We start from the raw sequence: 20,098 nt of genomic DNA, 5'->3' as shown, positions 1-20,098 counted from the left end.
ATTTTTAACAATTACTGTAATATACAAACAAAAACATTTTCAAGTTTTTAAGCTAATTGTAGTGAAATTATTTCACTATAAAATACAGTGTACGGGGGTATTTCTTGATGCATGCGCCAATGATGATGTGGCATATGTTTATATATAGTTATGATACATCTAGGTTTAAAGAACTGACCTACTTCAATGATTTTTGATAAGGGGTACGAGAACATATTTTGAGAACAAAAAGGGGTGCAGGCTCCAGTAAAGATTAAGAACCACTGCTCTAGACCATCCCTAACAGTGTTTGTCTAACCTGCTCTTAAAAAAAAAAAACCAAAAAAAACCCTCCAATGATACAGATTCCACAACCTCCCTTGGCAATTTATTCCAGTGCTTACTCACCCTGACAGGAAGTTTTTCCTAATGTCCAACCTAAACCACCTTTGCTGCAATTTAAGCCAATTGTTTCTTATCCTATCCTCAGAGGTTAACAGGAGCAATTTTTCTCCTTCCTCTTTGTAACAACCTTTTATGTATTTGAAAATTATGTCCCCTCTCAGTCTTCTCTTCTCCAGACTACACAAACCCAATTTTTTTCAATCTTCCCTCATAGGTCATTTTTCTATTCTCTGGACTTTCTCCAGTTTGTTCACATCTTTCCTGAAATGTGGCACCCCAAACTAGACACGCTACTCTAGTTGAGGCCTAATCAGCAGAAGAATTACTTCTCATGTCTTGCTTACAACACTCCTGCTAATACATTCCAGAATGATGTTTGCTTTTTTTACAACTGTGTTTAGGGTGACCAGATGTCCCAATTTTATAGGGACAGTGCTGATATTTGGGGCTTTTTTTATATGGGCTCCTATTACCCCCCACTCCGTCCCAATTTTTCAGACTTGCTGTCTGCTCACACTAACTGTGTTACACTGTTCACTCATATTCAGGTTGTGATCCACTCTGACCCCGAGATCCCTTTGTGGAGTACTCCTTCCCAGGCAGTCATTTCCTATTTTGTATGTGTATAACTGATTGTTCCTTTGTAAGAAGAGTATTTTGCATGTCTTTATTGAATTTCATCCTCTTTACTTCAGACCATTTCTCAAGATCATTTTGAATTTTAATCCTATCCTCCAAAGCACTTGCAACCCCTCCCAGCTTGGTATCATCCACAAACTTTAAGTGTACTCTCTATGCCAGTGGTCCCCAACCTTTTTGTCTGGCAGGCACCAGACGAAGGACCATTGTGGCGGTGGAGCATCCGCTGAAATGCCGCCAAATTTCAGCGGCATTTTGGCGGCGACACCTCTCGGATGACATCGCTTGCCGCCTACAAGCGACGTCATCTAGAGGCGTCGCCGCTGAAATGCTGCTGAAATTCGGTGGCGACGCCTCTTGGTGATGGCGCTTGGCGCCGCCAAGCGGTGTCATCAAGAGGTGTCGCCGCAGAAATTCGGCGGCATTTCGGCAGATGCTCCACCGCCGGCCAGGATGCGGGAGCATTTAGATGCCCCCGCAGGCGCCATGGTGCCTGCGGGCACCACGTTAGGACCCCTGCTCTGTGCCATTATCTAAATCACTGATGAAGATATTGAACAGAACCAAACCCAGAAGTGATCCCTATGGGACTCCACTCAATATGCCCATCCAGCTTGATTGTGAACCATTGATAATTATTCTCTAGGAACAGTTTTCCACCTAGATATGCACCCGCATTATAGTAGCTCTATCCAGGTTGTATTTCTCTAGTTTATTAGGATCAGCTGCAGAACCTCTGGAGTGTTCCAAAGATGGTGACTTTATTATGGCATCTGCTCAGCTTCTCTCTTCCTGAGTTGGTGCAGGAGCCCACATGCAAGGATGGGTAGAGAAATAACTGGACAGGCCCTGGCCATATAGAGGCAGCCTATTCGCATAAATGCAGTTTGGGTGCAGACCATACTATAAAAATTTTTAAAACTCACAAACTTTAGTCCTCAACTCTTCATTATTAGTTATAAGAAAATTAACTTCAATACAAAGTCCTAATTAATGACCAGAGTAAATTTCTGTTGCCATACAGCATAGTATTTAATAATACAGAAATAAGTTGTTATACATTGTTGCTATATTTTCCTACATAGCAATTTAATATTTAAAAATAATCAAGTTTAAAATATACATTTCAGGTGTGCTCTGCATTGTATTTAGTTGTCTCATCCTTTGGAATTGCTTCACATTTTGTTTATCAGAGCATTTTAATTAACACAAGAAAAAAAATACAGCCGTGCCCTAAATTACACAACTATTAATACAGGTAAATAGTTTTTTCTAGATTTTATCTCTCTATTGTTTCAGAGTTAGCACTGAGGTAAAGTATTGTTTGGCAAATGTGTGCCTCAGCCATCAAGAAACAAACTTTAAAAGCTTACAAGATTATTTTTTTAAAGTAATAACCAGTTTCTCACTGGATGAGAACACATTTTAGTTCTCAAAAGCTAAAGAGCGAAAAGAAAGAGGACCAATATGATCAGCTAACACAGGTTCCAATTTGTGCAGAGGGACAACAAAAGCATAGGTTAGAGCCTTTTAGTGACATTTCCCAGATTAATAATTATAGAGGAAAAAGTTTATTTTCAACTTTTCATTCATTTTTATTAAATTTTAAATTAAATTAAAAAAATCTGAAACCTGCTTCCCCCCCCCCCCAATCCTCAAGTCAGCTAAAATGGTTTCTGTTGATTTTGCTTTAGAGTTATCCTCAGCATCTCCATCTTTGAGAGTAGTTGTGAGTCCAGCTGGGAGTACTTCAGAGAAAAACAGAAGCATGAAGGAAACAAAAAACAATAAGAATAAGCTTTACATTTCCTTGAAGATTGGCAGAAAGGAAATTTACAGCCTATTCTATAAAACCACATGCTTCTCCTTTTATGAAGGCAGCTCCTGTGGCTACTTCAAAAAGGCATCAAAGGCCATAACTGAAACAGTGACAGTTTCAGCTGATGCTGAGATTTTAGGATCCAGTGCTTTCTATTCATTTTGAGTGAATTTAAGCAAAACATAACAGTTTTTAAAAAATTAGACCTATTAAGTTGCTTAGGAACACAAAAAAATATTAGTGATACAACATTTTCAAATGTTGTACCTACCAACTATTGTTACAAATAACTCCTAGGATTACTGTAATGGAAAGATTAGAGTCACAACATATTCATCCTCAAATACAGAATATTTATAGAATTCATGGTATTGTTTTCACCACCTTCACAGTTTACCGTAGCATATTACTCTTCTATTATATGTACCTTTCTTTTACTATCTGATTTTTTGGCTGTGCTGGAAAGTAAATTAAATAAAAACTATTTCAGATTTACATAGCAGGTATTTTTACGAACATCGACTCTCAATAGTACTATGAGGTAGGAAGTAGTATTTTCCCCCATTTAACAGCTGGGGAAACTGATGCAGATATGTTAAGGGACTTGTCCAAGGCCACAGAGAAGAGCCAAACCTAGAAATCAGAATTTCCTGGTTTCCCACTCCCATGCTCAAACCTCAGCCACAAACCCTCTCTAAATGAAGCTACTAATTAGCCCCAGACCTCACTTCCAGCAAAAAGTAATTCATAAAACACAATCTAATCTCATTTATTAAGTCTCCTTACACCCAGCAAGCACTGATTTGAAAGATGCTCCCTATTGGTCGAAGTGCTGAATTATGAAAGTCTGTTGATCAGAATGCAAGAGCCTTTCAAAATTATCTCCTTACCTTGTTAGTCCACAGTACCAAAGTACTTTTAGGCTACTTTGTTCATGAAAGTGCTCAGTGTTGAGTTATATTTCAATCCCCTGATTACAGAAATTATTATAAATTCCTTTAGAAAGTCAGCAGCTAAGTAGGAACAGCTTGTGTTCAGAAAGGACCAAATCCTGGTTCACTTAAGTCAATACAAGTTTTTCTACTGACTTTAGTATCCTCTGAAGTATGACTTCAAATCCGGAACAGGATTTGACTCCACCCATGCATAGAATGGAGAGAAGTGCAAATGCTTAGGCACAATTCAGTCAAAATGCATATTCTTTTCCAGTGCAGCAGAGGCAATACAAAGGCATATATAGTACTCTATAGAACCACGAGTTCTAGAGAACCTTGCAGTGATAAACACCTGTCTCCAAAGCATTTTGGAAGAACAGAATATGGCAGCTAGGTCTCCCATTTTTCAACCCCGTTAAATAAATCAGAAAAAAAAATGCCCTTTCATCTGAGGGTGAACTCAGCACTCCAACTCCAATTAGCCGCATCAAGAGTTGTGAGTGCTCAGCCCACCTACAACTGGGTCCAAATGGTTTAGTGGATGTATTAGAAGGCCAGGGTAGGACACAATCTAATACAAATAACTAATAGGTTGCTTCATCCATATTGTCATCACTGCCAGCACCAAAGTCATCGCCATCTTCAAAATATGAAGCAATGTAGTCGTTTTCCTAAATGAAAATACATTATAGATCAAAATACTTTGTTACTACTGATGTAGATGAGACAATTAAATGCACCATTATTAAACAAGGCACATTGCCTCATAATGCTAATAAGGAGAATACAGTAGGATTTTGAAAGAAGAATATGCAGGGGTATATCCTCCTTTCCAAGTTTGATGAGAAAGGAAAAGACCTACATTTTGGGATGTTTAAAGTTTGATTGTCTATACATGGACACACCCATGGTGCCTCTAACACTTTCTTTCTTGGAGGAGCTACAGTTACCTAAGGCAATGAGCCATTTGGTCACACGCCAATGCAGCCTGAGATACAATCTCGAGCTTGTTTTTTTTTTTTTTAAATCTTCTGTTGTTTTCAGATGCCAACAGCCACCATAATATTGGGGAACTAAGACAAGCATGTCACGAAAAACTGTCTTAGGTCTCTGTAAAAGTATCACTATAAACTTGCAGCACTTTATCAGTGATACAGATAAATAATGACATCGACTGTTAGTGACAGGACTCACTCCTAACTGCTGAAACAAGATTTTGCAATATTTTGGTGATACTAACATATCTAACAGAACCTATTAAAATCAATCACAGCACTAAGCAGCATAATGTGCAGCTTGTTCACGTAATAGTGCCTCTCTCATATCAACTTTTCCTCTAATGCAGAACAGCTAATACCTTTGTTGGTACACTTGGTTTCAGTCATCATTCCTATCATCATATTTACCTCTAACAAATAGGGTCTGTTTTGTTAGAGCTGGAAAAGGAACCTGTACCTCTTCGTGTTCCTCTTCATCATATTCTTGTTCATTTGCTACTTCTTCTTCTTCTTCTTCACCCTCTTTGTCTTTTTCTTTCTCCTTTTCCTCATCAGATTTTTCTTCATCACCTTTCTTTTCCAACTCCTGTCACAAGTTAGAACATGTTAAGGAATCTAGCAACAACATATCCTCCATGCTATCAAAATGCAGAGTTTAGTTTTGTTGTATTGAAACTAATAATAAAGCAACTAACCAAACAATGGTGTAGAAATAACAGGCAATCATGTTGCTTAACTAAGTGCCAGGATTTTCCTAGGACTTATTAGACCAAATACTAGCCATTATGTTTTTAGCACATTTGGTGCAGTACTCCAGTACTGAGTTCCCTTCCCTGTTATCATAGGGTAAAGTGGTAATTATCTGTGCCAGCATACATGGTGCTTTATAAGACAAAGAACACCACATAACATCTGCTCCAATGTGCTTATGTACTAAATCAGACAAAAACACACAGCAACTCTGCTTCTCAACCTCTTAATACCATTGTGTTCAACACATACTTCGACAATTATCGTCAAAATTTCCTCCCAATTTGCCCAGCCATTGTGTCCCCTCCACACTCCTTCTCTTCTCAACTCACCATATGGGTTTATTTGCAACATTGGTAGGTTGAGAGGGCACTGATACACCTCTCCTCCCCTTTGGGGAAGGCACTTCAACCAAGTTCTCTTGTTGTCTCTTCAGAGAACCCTTTTGTTCAATTAAGACACATCCCCTCCCAGTGAGAATGAACAGCCAGACATCTTGTTCAAAGGACCAAAAAGCAGCACTGTATAGAGGGGAATCACCACAAAGTTTGGTGACAGAGACAGTCCTCATCCCATCTCTTCAGACACCATACAGTCATGTGTCAGCAAGGCAAAGCAAGGCCAGAGAAATGGCTAAAGTGTGAGATGTCCCACCCAATGTAGGATGATTGAGATGTAACCGCTATTGAATTCTCTTCCTGCAGCTTTACTCCTGGGGGAATTCTGTGTCACTGCACATACATAGAATTTATGTCCCCCGCAGATTTCTTTGTTTCCCTGCAGAAAAGTGACTTCTGATGAGGAAGCAAAGGGAAGCCAAAAGAGCGGACAGACACCTCTCCCCAGCAGTGCAGGCAGGTCAGTTCAGGTACCTGGAGCAGTAGAGATGTAAATCACCGCTGGGAGGGGGTCTGGGTCTGGCCAGTCATGCATGTGAGAGTGGCACACTGTCCCTCTTGCTCGCTATTGTGGCATGCTTGGTGTGGAGGGGCAGGGCTTTGGGGTGTTTCTGAGGAGGTAGGCATGGGGCAGGCTCTCTCCACTCAGGCAGAGCGGAATGTAGCAGCCTGCCTGCTTAGTGAATTGTTGCCATTGTCCTGTGAATTCCCCCCAGGAGTATAAAAGAGGTGTACAAGTTTTAAGGCTCCTTTATATTGCCAGAGTGGTGTAAAGGACAATATGGCTTATAAATGCTTATGATCTAAATTTTGGACTGAAAAAATTTCCTATAAAAATTTGCTCCATGAACTGTTTACTACTGACCTTTCTGGAGATGGTCAGAAGTCAATATAAATTGTGAATTTGATTCCCCAGCTTCACTTGCTCTTCAGTTGCCTATGATGTAACACTGAGCATATGGCTGCATCTATCTGTTGACTATTAACTAGAAATAAAGGATCAAACCTAACTACATTACTATTAGGCAAGGGGCTTGGGGATTTCCTCCAATGCTCCCTACTCCCAATCTCCATCCATTGTGGTGTAGTTTAAATAAATTACCTAAATAATTGAAACCAGAGTGTTTTGACAGACAAAACATGCAGTATTTTAAAATATTGTGCACAGCATTTTTAATATTTTGGTCCAGAGTTCCCTCGGGAGTAAGCCTGATTGCATAACAGAGGCTATACAGAGAAACTGCATCTTTTGCATCAAGTAGGTCATACCTCAATTTTTTTCAACACATCCACATTACTTTTGGGTGTGGCAACTTTTGCTTTTTTCGTTTTTCCACCTGCTGAAGTAAAATAATAAGTTACCTAAGGTACCTTCTTAATTCCTACGTAGATAATACACATTGCTGACCATTAGATATTACAACACTGTTAACATCTCTCATGGCAAATTAATGTAATGTCTGTGCTCTATCCTTGCTTTACAGTTGCAAATCCTTTACCCTGCACTGAATTACAATAGCCCAATTTATGTAAATGTTGCACTTTTCCCTAATTAGGGCAGATCTGAAACTCAGCTTTGAATAGGCATTTGTCCAAATTATGATATTACGCTTCAGTCAAATAATTTTCAAACATATATTCAAAGTGGTTAAGAACGTACAGAAGAAAATATGTATTATTGTCATTTTCTATCATCTTAAATATATTAGAAATCCCCTGAATATCATTTTAATTCTTGTTCAGCATATGTAGCTTTGAGATCATAGTAGATGTTTGTAGCAGACTGGTAGTCCTCACCTTCAAACATCCTGCCATCTTAACAGTGGTTGATCCAGCTGAGAAAGGGCTAAGTAGCTTCTGTTGACTCCAGGTTGCATGTTACATAGATATAAGTGAAGTAGATGTCTCTCTTTAGGGAGAAATAGCCTAGGGCATTGGCTAAGCAATCTTGACATATAAATCCTAGGCCAAGCCTGTAAAAAAGGCTTGAGATGACCTTTACTTTATTTCATTCTTTGTTAATAAAACCAAACCCCACAAAGGAGAGAGCTTTTAATTCTACGTAGGTACGTGGACTTTGTTTTAAACCAGGCTATGGAAGGGCCTTGCCTACAGTATAACTGTAAAATAATGACTCCTAAGAGGCAGCTCCATTTTTGGAACGACAATGTAGACACCGAGCACTTTAGGCCCTAATTTTCAAAAATGTCAAGTCCCATGTGACTATACAAAAGTAATTAGGATGTCAATGGAAAAGCCAAGAATAGAACTCAGATCTTTAGATCCCATGTCCTCTGCATTAACCACTAGACAAGGATTTCTCAAATGGGGATATAGCATTAATTCCTCTTATGTGATAACCTACAACAGCCAAACTGCAAAATTATAGCGATGGCAGTCATGGTGCCATAGTAGAAAAGGAGAGGAGATTTGTAGTAGGGATTCAACCTCTTTTTCTTGTAAAAAGAATACAACATAACCTCCCTAGAATTACAAGACTTACTCTTCACTTATTGAATGATGAGGATAGGAAACTTATATAAAGTGTTGGAGGCTGTGTGGTTTTTCAAGTACACTGGAACACAACCGGATCTTGTTTTATCTGGACTAGCTTTTGAGAAAAGACTAAAGACTGACAGAAAGATATAGATTCTATTATGTAGGAAGCATTTGTTGTTGACAGTGTTGATGCTCACTTGAATATTTTATCTAGATAGGGATGCTGTGGCAACAAGGAAATATTATTTTTAGCATATCTCTTACAATCCAACACAATACAGCTTTGATGCAAGTGGAGCTGCTATGTAATAAATTTATTAACTGTATGTTTACATGATTATGAGGATGCTTGTTTCTGAATATACTGGTTTAGTTTTATAGAGGGCTATAAGGAAAGCAAACAGGAAGGGAACAGAATGGCTTAAGGTAAGCCACTTCTCCAAAAACATTTGAGGGCTGTTAAAAAACAATGCCACTAAGGAGAAGGCCTGGGAACCAGAAAATCTAAAGGACTATCGCAGTTTAAAAAGAAACTCTCAGGAGAGGGTTGTTGGGTTTTTTTTTGGTTCTTGTGGGGGGGGGGGAGAAAACGGGGGAGAGAAGGAGGAGAAGATTTGTTCAGGAGAACCAGGTGGACACAGACACTCATTGCGGGGTCTGAAGCAGTTAGGTCTGCCTAGGTCACCATCAGGATGGCAGGGTTTTAGGCATGTAAAATTATTATCTTACAATCCTTTTTCTCTAAATGCTTTGTTCTTTCTGTTAAAATAAATAATATGTTGGTTCTAAGGCGACTGGTCACTACATACACCTGGTCACAGTTTCTCGAAGTGCAGAACCAAAGATGCCAAACACAGTTGCACCTGCTGGGTACGCATGGTTGAAACACATCATGATGTAGCAAAGAGCAGGATCACAGAGGGGCAGAACTGCAGAATTCCACCCCTGGGAGATAAAGGCATGAAGCCTAAAACATGACGGAGTGCTCTCAGACCAGAAAAGGAATAGAGGTGCAACTGCCCTTTAATCATGGCAATGTCATTATCCAGAAGTAAAAATCACTCCTAGCAACATATATAGTTAGAATGGGCGAAGCAAGTTGGGTTGGATTCCAAGATAGAAAAACTGACTTGCGCTAAGAGGGGAAAAACAAACAACCCAAAACTACCACCTTCTTCTAAAAACACACACATTTGACTTGATTATAATGTGTTATCTAGATCAATGGTTCTCAAACTGGGGTCCTTATTCCAGGGATCCGTGAGTCATGTCTGGGGCCTTCACCCTTGCTAATCAACCCCTCCCACTCCGTTCTAGTGCCTTTTGCATGCCACAGAACAGCTGTTCAGCGGCGTGCAGGAGGAGCTGGGAGAGGGAGCGGGGACAGGGCGTGCTCGGGGGTGGGGTGAAAAGAGGCAGGGAAGAGGAAGGGTGGGGTGGAGTGGGGGCAGGAAGAGGAGGAGCAGGAGTGGGGCCTTGGGAAAGCGATGGAGTGGGGGCGATGCCTGGGGCAGAGCAGAGGAAAATTAGAAGCCAGCTTGTTGGTCTGCGAAAAAGTTTTAAATCAAAAAGGGGGGTCCTGCTAAAAAGTTTGAGAACCACTGATCTAGATTATTGTTCTCAGAATATGCCAAGATGATGTAATGTACTAATGCGTTAGTGGCCACCTTTCTACAAATCTCCGCAGTGTATGTTTTCTGAAAGGATTCTATATTAACTTTGGTACTGTTTAAAAAAAAAAGGAATCTGTATCTTTCTTATGCTCACAGAAGTTAAACTGTTCAACTGATTTTTGTTGTTGCTATTAAAGAGAAAAATGGTCACTTTTGGTGTGAGATCAAATGAATAAAAATATGTCTCAACAGGCAGTGACTTTGAGCCAATGTTTATGGCCATCATTTAATGTCACTCTAGCAAAGGAACAAACCAGCAGCTGATTTTCTTAGGATCTGGGAGAGCTAATTACTGGCTCAAAGTCTGTATAAATACAGCACTAATTACACTTTTGAACAATAGCTATATACTGGTTATTCTTCTCTGACGATCTTGACAATAAGAATTTAATTTCCAGTAGAATGCTTGCACTCTACTTTTAGTACCATGCTTCTCAATGAGGCTCTCAAAAGGAAGAAAGCTTCCAGATGAGCCAGTCTCCATGACTACTGCACATTTAAGCTTTGGTGTTCTATTTTATCCTTGAACTGAAAGATGACACACTAAAGACTCGGACAAGAGGTAATGAAAGTAAATAATTATACATAACAGACATCTAGGTACCAGTCAAAGGGTTTCTTTACGTCAACAAAACAATAGTTCTCTAGAGAAAATCAACATAATGGTCATGCATACTAGGGAACACTGAAAAATAAATACATTTCATGACATTTTGTAGTGAAAATTAAACTCCTTTCTCTTTAAGAGCAACCAATACCATCTAACACTGCTGTTGAAGGATCTAATTCACAATTCTGTCAAAGAGAGCTGAAAATAAACAAAAAAGGAAAAATGGGGAAAAACAGAAGTTACGTTAAATCACATACAAAAACTAAAACAAACAGAAGAGCCAACCAAATCACAAGCAGGAAAACAAATCATGGAGTATGGGAAAACAGTGGTTAAAGATGTTTGCAAACTTCTGAAAGCAACAGCAAACGCATACAAGTATTTTTTAAATCACTCAGTGTTACCCCATCAGCATTCAAAGACATATTGGCATGAAAAGCAGGAAATGCAAATACACCAGCTCCAATAAGTTCACTATTATTTTCTTAAAATATCAAAATTTAATTTTTTGGTAGTTCTGAAAGCATCCTATAAAACAATAAATAGACCAGTCAAATGTTTAAAAAAAAAAACACCAAAAAAACCCTAATCAAAATGTTTCAAAAATTATTACCACTGTTTTATTTTCAATCAGCTCTAACAATAGTCTCTCTCACACCTAATTGCTAGGTATTGTGAATGCTCCTTAAAACTACATCAGCTACCTTTTTTGGTCTTTTTCCTTGGCTTCATCTCTCTTGGGAGTCTTCGCCAATCTGCATAAGAAATAATTTTACTATATAGGAACTATTATTTATTTGTATTAGTACCCAAAGGACCCCATGAGGGTTGGGGTCCTATTGTGCTTGGTGCAATATAAATATAGACTCTGATACTGCAAACAGGCTCAAATCTTTGGTATGCAGCTAGTCCCACTGAAGTCAACACACTAGCTGTGTACTTGAAGTTTAGCCCTATTTACAGAATCAGACCCATATAACAAAAAAGAGTTTCTGCCCCAAAGAAGCAACTGAAGTTCAGACATAAGTGAATCTAATAACCTTTAATTTACATATAGATAAAGCTGAGCTGATCTTTCCATTGCAAACCCTAAATCTTCAGGTCACTGATACCACAAATTTTCATTGATTAAATGTCTCATGTTAATCCTCAGCTCAAGCTTGAATATTTTGAGGAAAATGTGATGCAAGTCTGAGACACTGAGTTGCAAATAGAGGGGAAAAAAAATCAGATTTATTTTTTCAGGCAGCTCAAACACAGGTTTGTCAAGTTTGCAGTGGTAAAACATGTCTACACCTCCACAAGGAATACACAATTTAGAAAGGTTGCAAATGCCATTTGACTGGCATTGTTTTAAAATGGAGAAACTGGGTGTGACACATGACCATTCTTTGCAGTTCACTTTAATTGAGTGACCTCAGTTGGCTCCCCTGGGACTCCAGTCACAGTGGCATAGTCTGGCTTGGATACACATTACCACATATTAATTGGGTTTTTGGATCAAAAATTAATTTTGATATTGGAGAGTTTAAGGGTTAAAAATCAGTTACAATGAGTGAGCCAGGATCATATGAAGATCTTGACAGAAAACCCTTTGAAGAACTGTGCTTACAGAGGGGTTTGGGAGCTGTGCCGATACAGGACGGGGAAGGGGGTAAAAGGCATCCCACTGCATATCTAAGCAAAAAAACTGACATCCACTGAACAATACTATGCGATGCTAAGAACTGTGTGAGCAGTAAAGCAACTCAAACCCTCTTTGCATAACAAGAAGTTTACCATGTTCAATGATCATGCTCCCTTGGTGTGGTTACACAAAGCAAAAGGAACCAATTCTAGGTTACTCCTTTGGAGTTAGGCCTTGCAAGAGTTTGATATGGACATAATTCATATAAAAAGGAAAGAGAATCTTGTGGCTGATGCCTTGTCAAGGTTGGGAGATCCTTGAGGTGTATCCAGGTGCTCTAATTAGCTCCCTTCCATATCAATCTTGCGTTGGGGGTCTGATGCATGACCAGAAAGTGTTAAGTGTCCTGCAGGATAAATGACTCAAATTTAACCCGTAAAAACATATAGGTAGATAACGTTTGTGTTTTTACATATATATTGGTAGAGAGAGCAACAATGTAATCAAACAGTCCCTGTCTATGCTGTAATCTGTTAATTCAGAGATCAAGAGAACATCTTAACATTTAAATGAACTGTAAACATAGGATATCATTGTATTCATCTCTCTTTGAAACATATAGCAAATCATCTGTGAATGATGGAAAAAAAACAGGCAATTGCCTTATGTTAATCTGTGTGAATAATTACCAGTGATGCTTAGGAAACGGGTCCACTTCATAGTCCACATGAATGCGTATTGTTCGCTAAAGGACTACAGGCAGTCACAAGAAAGCCTGAAACTGTATAAAGATGTTCGGGTCCCAATCCTTTTTATCTCAGATATGCTTGAGGCTTCATGCAGGGGAAGCCTGAGCCATACAAACTGAGATCCCAGTCCTGACTGGACCACCCTGAATACAAACATTGGCCTATGACCTATGAACTATTTCTGAAAGAACTCTTTGCATCTACAAAGCTCACCATCTCTGCTATGAATCTGAATCTCAAGACTGACTCATGGTCTGTATACTGATCTCTTAACCAATACTCTCGCTGTTTTCTTTTAAAATAAATTGTAGTTTAGTTAATAAGAATTCTCTGTAAGCATATATTTGGGTAAAATCTGGAATATTCATTATCCTGGAAGATAATGTGTCCGATCCTTTGGGATTGATAGAACTTTTTTATGATGAATAAGATTTTCAGTAATCCTCATCATATTTGACTTGTGTGTCTGGGAGGAGGCCTAAGGCTGGATTACTTGGAGGGAACTGTGTTGTTGGGGCTTCTGGGTAACCAGTGAGGTATTATAGAAGCTGTTTTGTGCTGGTTTGGTAAATCCAAGTATTGGAATATCCATCGGCTTTGGGGATTGCCTGCCCCATTCTTTGCAGTTCACCTTAATTGAGTGACCTCAGTTGGCTCCCCTGGGACTCTGGTCACACTGGGCATTTAAGAAAACTGGCAGATTATTCAAGATCCACCCAGAATTTCACTGTTGTAATTTACATTATTACCTGGGGTCCATTCCATGGATTCTTTTCTCATCTGCAGGTACTTTTTACTATATTTTTCAATTCCTAGGTAAGAAAAATGTGCAGTTATTGAATTCTATTTCATTTACATGCTATTAACCAAGGCAATCCAAACACTGTATTATATGTTTCTCTTGATCCAAATATATATTATATATATTATATATATATATATTATATATATTATATATATATATATACACACACACACCTTCCTTTTATGCAGATGCACTTTCCATTGTGCTGATGATGAACATGCTTAACTGTACTACTATGAGCAGTTCCCTTTAAATCAATGGGACTACTAACATGCATAAAGACTTGTCTACACTTTTCAGCAGCACAACTGCGCCATGGTAGTGCATCAGTGAAGACGCTACGTACACCGATGGGTGGGTTCTCCCATCGGTGTAGGTAATCCACCTTCCTGAGAGAGGGTAGCTAAGTCAGCGGGACAATTCTCCCATCAACCTAGCGCTATCTACACTGGGGGTTAGGTTAGTTTAATAGCATCACTCAAGGGTGTGGATTTTTCACACCCCTGAATACTTACCTAATTTCCTTGTAAAGACCAGGCCTCAGCGTAGATGAGGATTTAGTCAGTTAGACCTTGCCTGCATGGAAAAGTTTTACCATTTATACTGATCTAGTATACAGGTATGCTACGTTGGCAAAAGCGCTACTGTCAACACAGTTATACTAGCAAAAAAAGTCCTTTTGCCAGTATAACTTATTTTATTCAGGGAACTGGTATAAGCTATATCTAAATTATGCCTCCATTAAGAAGGTTTGCTGGTATATTTATACTATGAACCCTGTCTAGTGCAGACAACATCTTATTCTGGTATGTGGCTTTTTTTCAGTATGGCTTAATCCCTTTCCCAAGCAACATAAATTTAACTAAAAAAAAATGCACTCAGTGAAATAAGAATGTCTACATGAAGAGTTATTTTAAATGCAAACTTTAGATTATAATGAAAAACAAGCCATCCCTCAGTAAAAAAACAAAAAAACAAAAAAACCCCACAACACCTGGGACTGGAACTTCGGCATTCTTGACTGTTAGTCCTTCTTTATTACTAAAAACCATAATGCCTCAAAACAAAAAATAAATACCCATTCAATACAAAATTAATTTCTACTACAGTAATGCCTAATGATCCCCAAAAGGGATTGCCCCTTGTATACTAGGTACTGTACTAACAAACCACCCCAGAGAGCTCAGAGTCTAAGATTTACACAAGGCACAGAGTAAATAATGAGACAAATTAGGATGGTGGGAGGTGGAAAGGTAACAGTACATGAAATTCTAAATCAATTACAGACATCCCCTGACTTATGCAATTGTTCCATTCCAGAAAGCCTTGCTCAACTCGAATTTTGCGTAAGTCAGAAACGTATACCCGTACATTATGCAAAAAATTCCGAAACTCAAAAATCCTGTTTCTGGCTTATGGAACTTTTTCTGTAAGTGCAAATTTGCATAAGCCAGGTCTTGCATAACCCAGGGAGTGTCTGTACATATATGACTCCCCATCATTTGGGCTTCCAGTCTGTTACCAGGGCAAATGCAATCACAAGAGCCAAATATAGTGGAACAAAAGCTCATGTTTAAAATGATGGGGCCTCAAGGGGTACCTAAAGTAATTGGTGTTGGGTATTTTTTGTATGAACTGTCAATGTCAGGGGAGGAAAAACCAGTGGCTTTGATTTCAAGATGAAGCTCATTATGGAAGAACATTATTGCATCTGTTAACATCTGGGTGGATTTGATTTAAATCACGGTTTTCTACATAAAAGTGCATTCTTGTTGGTTGTTATAACCTTAATACATATTTTTCACAACTCAGAGATAGATGTAGGTTTCATTTTTAGAAGGCACACAGTTTACATTTTTAAACAGTGATGTATTTTGAAAACTTTTCAGATTAGTTTTCCAGCTATATCAGAAAATTAATGATTGTTTGGTTATTTCATTTATCAAAGGTAACTGAAGCTGATATTTATGAAGTCATTGGGAGGTGAACTAGCTCCAATTCAACAGGTTAACCGTTAATATTTGGAGGATTTTCTTGCCATGCTGTATTAGGAGGAGAACATCACCAGGCAGACATTTAAATTGTTTTATTTAACTAAAACAACATTAAATATTCTGGATTTTTTTCTTCGACAGCAAACACAAACACAAGCATATATCCCTCACTTCTCACATTTATCTTCAGACTTCTTCTCCTTGTCCAGATCTATTCTGCACCCAACAATCTTCTATTCATTGAACTTTCTGAAACTTTTCACTTTTAGAGAGAGGTAAAGGATTGACTCTGCGTACACAAATTTGCAGAGGGACAACAGAGTTGAGATCTGTTATTTCTCACCTCTATATATGTTACCTCTGGAGACACAAATCCAGAGTTTGAGAACTGCAAAACTAAGCAGCTGTGATGGTATCTTCTAGACTGAGCACTGAGTCCCATTGGGTAGATAGAAAGATTAATCTAAATCTATACAGAAGCCTGTGGAACCCCATAAGATTGGGTCCCTAATCCATGAACTATTGGAACTCATTTACAAAATGTTTCTTAAACATTACGTCAATATATTGTCTCATACTACAGAATTAGAATTTATAATCCCTATTCCACATTGAGATATCTTTGAGTTATAATGTATCTTAATTAAAACCATCTTTAGATAGGTTTTTTTCCCTCAAAAAGCATTTTATCAAAAAAATCCGATTTAAATTTAAAAAATCCGATGTTTTTTATTTAAAAACAAACAAACAAAAAACACACTAATGATTTTTATCCACCCTGGCTAATAAATGCAGTAAAATCTGTGTGCACCAGTGACTGATCTTAACCAACCAAAGCTACTAGGCAAATCCAAACGCAGCAGCACAGCTGCTCTTATGCTCTTACTACAGTGACAAGAGGCGGTAGGTAGGTCAATGGGGTTTGGGTTGGCTTAACTACCATTTTTCATACCCCTGAGCAACCTAGTTAGGTTGACCTAAGTTTTAGCTGTAGACCAGGCCTTCATAGTTTGTAAAGGCACCCATCTTCTGGCTAATTAAAATATTTCAAAAGTTATCATTCATTTTAATATGGATGTACTAAATTCAGGAGAAAGCAGGCTGGACAATATTTTTCAGCATGACTAATAGTAATGATGAATAGCAGCCAAGAGAATACACTTGTGTTTTAGTAATATCTTCTCAGTTCAGTTGACAGATGTTACCCCAGTTCTTACACATCATTGCCCACCATATCCCAAATAAACAAGAATTAAAATTAAGTTCCTGAATCCAACAGCTCAAATCATGTATTCCACAGGCTCAAATGTATATTAACATTACAAAAAATAAAAAAATCATACTAAAAAAATATTATCCACGAGTGATATTGCCAAGATGCAATATCCTCTCCCACATCTTTCTTTTGCCATCTTTGCCATTTTAAAGCATTTCATAAGAGCATTTGATCATTTTAATCCAAGAAAACAAAAAAGAAGTGAAATACTCCTTTCACCAGTTAACTACTTAATGACTGTGTATTTGATAATCAGGGTCAGGTGTGCTGATGGGGCTAACTTCTGTAAGGAGAAACAGATTAGATCATCTGCTACTGCAGGATTCTTACAGCTTTGTCTGGTGGCCTCCATCAGACACAGGATACTAAACTAAATCGGCCTTCAGTCTGACTGAGTGGGTAATTTCTGTGTTCCTTAAAGTCTGCAACCAACATCATTTACCATGCCTGGTAGTCAGGCTAGGCTCACAGAAAGATGGTGGAATTGACAAAAAAAGGTTGAATAGAGAAAAAATCCACTGTGAATAATGAGAGCCTTCTGTGATTGCTAGATTTTTGATACTCCTGCAGTGAAACTGGGGGGTACTTGGGTCCTTTGTTTTCCCCAATGCAATTTTCAAACAAACACATAGAAGCTTTGATTTAAACAACACTAATCAACAAACTACTGAAAAGATAAAAACATATGTATTGGATGTCAAATACAATATGTCAGCGAACACTGAGAAAGACAACAAATATTTTCAAAATTAAATTGCAGTTTTATAGAGGTTTAAAAAAAAAGGGGGGGGGCAGATACTATGGTCTAGCTGAAACAAGCATAAAGCTGGCAGTCAGGAATTCCTGATTTCTAATTCTATGTCCACCACTGATTCAAGCATTGGTAAATCTCTTCACCTTTCTCCTTTTCAGCTTTCCCATCTGTAATACTACTTATCATATCTACCTATCTTTAAGGGATGTTGTGAAGATTACAAAGGAGCACTGACTAATTTGGGCTGTGATAGAGTAACCTTTAAGTGATTATTTACAAATTTAAAAATAATCTGGCTACAGTTTAAAGGGTCCTTATTAGAACCTGGGCTTTAAAGAAATATATATATATATATAGAGAGAGAGAGAGAGAGAGAGAGAGAGAGAGGATTCTGTGCTCCACTGTTAATGATTATAAGGGCATTTTCAGCAAGGAAGAAATTGACTGAATAAACAGTATTGTGAAATACACAACAAAACAAATTGAGAAGAACAGACTTCTCCCAAACACATACACTACTTTTTAGTTACAGCAAATGTAGGCATTACTTGTAACTCTCCTAGGTGCAAAAGTTTCATCGCAAAATGTAATTTTCAAGTTTACATTGTCCCTATTCAGTGTCAGTACTACAGATTGAACATATAAAGTGCTAATTATTACATTTTTCATACACAAATACATTTTGCTGTTCTAAAAATTACATTGATGCAGAACAAACCTTGATTTTCATCTTCTTTTTGCATAAAATAAGGCATTTTTTTCATACTTGCTCTAAATTCTTGCTTTAAGGCCAACATATAATCCTCTTCCTCTCCCATTTTCAGAGGCACAGGCTTAAAATCTGTTGGCTGTGTAAATTATTAAGGTGCATTATTATGCTAATATCCATTACATACAACAAAACAAAAAGCTGCAGAAAAAAATGCTACTTATAGAGGAGTGCAATTATGTATTATGCTAGTTTGCAAATATGTTGTATTGCATTCTGACAATATGTTCAGAACTTTATATAGCATATTTTTCAGTTAAATTGTAAAAAAAGATTTATTTCTTTGTAATGTACCCATCCATGAAAATCTCTATTAGGAAAGGAAGAAAACAAGTATCTAAAACATTTTCTTAACTATTAAAAAAACATAAAATTCTAATTCATCTGACTTTAGATCAGTGAAGCAAGGTGCAAATCATCATCCATCCCACCCCCCACCATCCCTCCAAATGCAGTGCCTCAGGCTGACTTAACCTGCTCTGAACCCCTTGCTGCTATCAGAGAACAACTTCAGCAATACCTCTTCCCAAAATACAGTTGGATCTGTGCTAAACATGATTAATCTGAACAATGTGGACCGATTATTTTGCTTTTTAAAAAGTTATGTTAGTTACCTCATAGACAGTCTAATACAACTTAACAAATCTGTTGTCAAGAATAAAAAAAAAAGTCTCTTTCCACTGTGGCCTTGTCTACATTAGAGAACATGGGATCTGTAATCCTCTCACAGTGCAGCTGCACTGGTGATAGCAACAGTGAGGCTGTAGTATAGACAAGACTGTTTATAGTATCATCAGACAATTGTAAAACACCTGAATCCTGCCTACATAGTCTTTGCTGTTGAGGTTTCTACCACTGGGAGCACATGATTACATGGACTAGTTACTTTCAAAACTGATTGATAGTGTTTAAGTTTTTTCCACACATTTAACCTCATTACCTGAATATGAAAATGAAGCACATTACACAGACATGCAACACGCTCTTAAAATTAAGCTTCTGTACTTACAGGAAACAGTGGAGGGGGCTTGAATGCTACTTCAGGTAGCGTTTCACCTTTGGCAAAGCCAATAGCCTCGATGTTGAAAGTAAACGCAGCACGTCCTCTTCCTTTCCCTGACCCAGCCATTTGGAGTTACTAAAAATATTACACCCTTGGTTAGATTCTAGTTGTATCACAAAAAATAAAGCCAAAATTAAGATTGGAAAAAAGTCAAGGACTAAGAAAAGGTATTTTTAAATTGCAAGACTCGTACCAATTGTGATCTCCAGCTTGGGGAAAAAATACTTCTGTCTAGAAATCAAGACTCAAGACTCCATTTTTCGTTTTTAATCAAAACTGTGAGGCTGTTTTAAAACTGAGAACTTAAAAGAGATGGGAACACGTGTCAGCCAGCCCCGCCCCCGGCTACGCTGCCG

General features: G+C 38.1%; 1 protein-coding gene across 3 annotated transcripts; it reads right to left on the bottom strand.

Annotated features, from left to right (window-relative positions):
* Positions 1 to 1,900: 1,900 nt before the first annotated feature.
* Positions 1,901 to 20,057, bottom strand: POLR3G (RNA polymerase III subunit G). Of its 3 annotated transcripts, none has more exons than XM_039543734.1 (8): positions 19,936 to 20,057; positions 19,689 to 19,817; positions 18,629 to 18,758; positions 13,831 to 13,893; positions 11,410 to 11,460; positions 7,193 to 7,263; positions 5,233 to 5,361; positions 1,901 to 2,771 (listed from the first exon to the last, which is right to left on the bottom strand). In XM_039543734.1, exons 2-8 carry the CDS (start codon positions 19,806 to 19,808, stop codon positions 2,688 to 2,690), a joined length of 648 nt encoding a protein of 215 aa, XP_039399668.1. In that variant the 5' UTR covers positions 19,809 to 19,817; positions 19,936 to 20,057; the 3' UTR covers positions 1,901 to 2,687. The 3 variants fall into 3 exon arrangements, with proteins under 3 accessions (XP_039399668.1, XP_039399667.1, XP_039399669.1); XM_039543733.1 differs by lacking the exon at positions 1,901 to 2,771 and adding an exon at positions 3,596 to 4,448; XM_039543735.1 differs by lacking the exon at positions 1,901 to 2,771 and adding an exon at positions 3,596 to 4,448 and having other exon boundaries at positions 7,193 to 7,260.
* Positions 20,058 to 20,098: the final 41 nt, after the last annotated feature.

This window comes from Mauremys reevesii, linkage group 6 (genome assembly GCF_016161935.1).
Source record: "Mauremys reevesii isolate NIE-2019 linkage group 6, ASM1616193v1, whole genome shotgun sequence".
Taxonomy (NCBI): Eukaryota; Metazoa; Chordata; order Testudines; family Geoemydidae; genus Mauremys; species Mauremys reevesii.
Note: the sequence above shows the minus strand (reverse complement) of the source record. Positions and strands in the feature narration are given on the sequence as shown.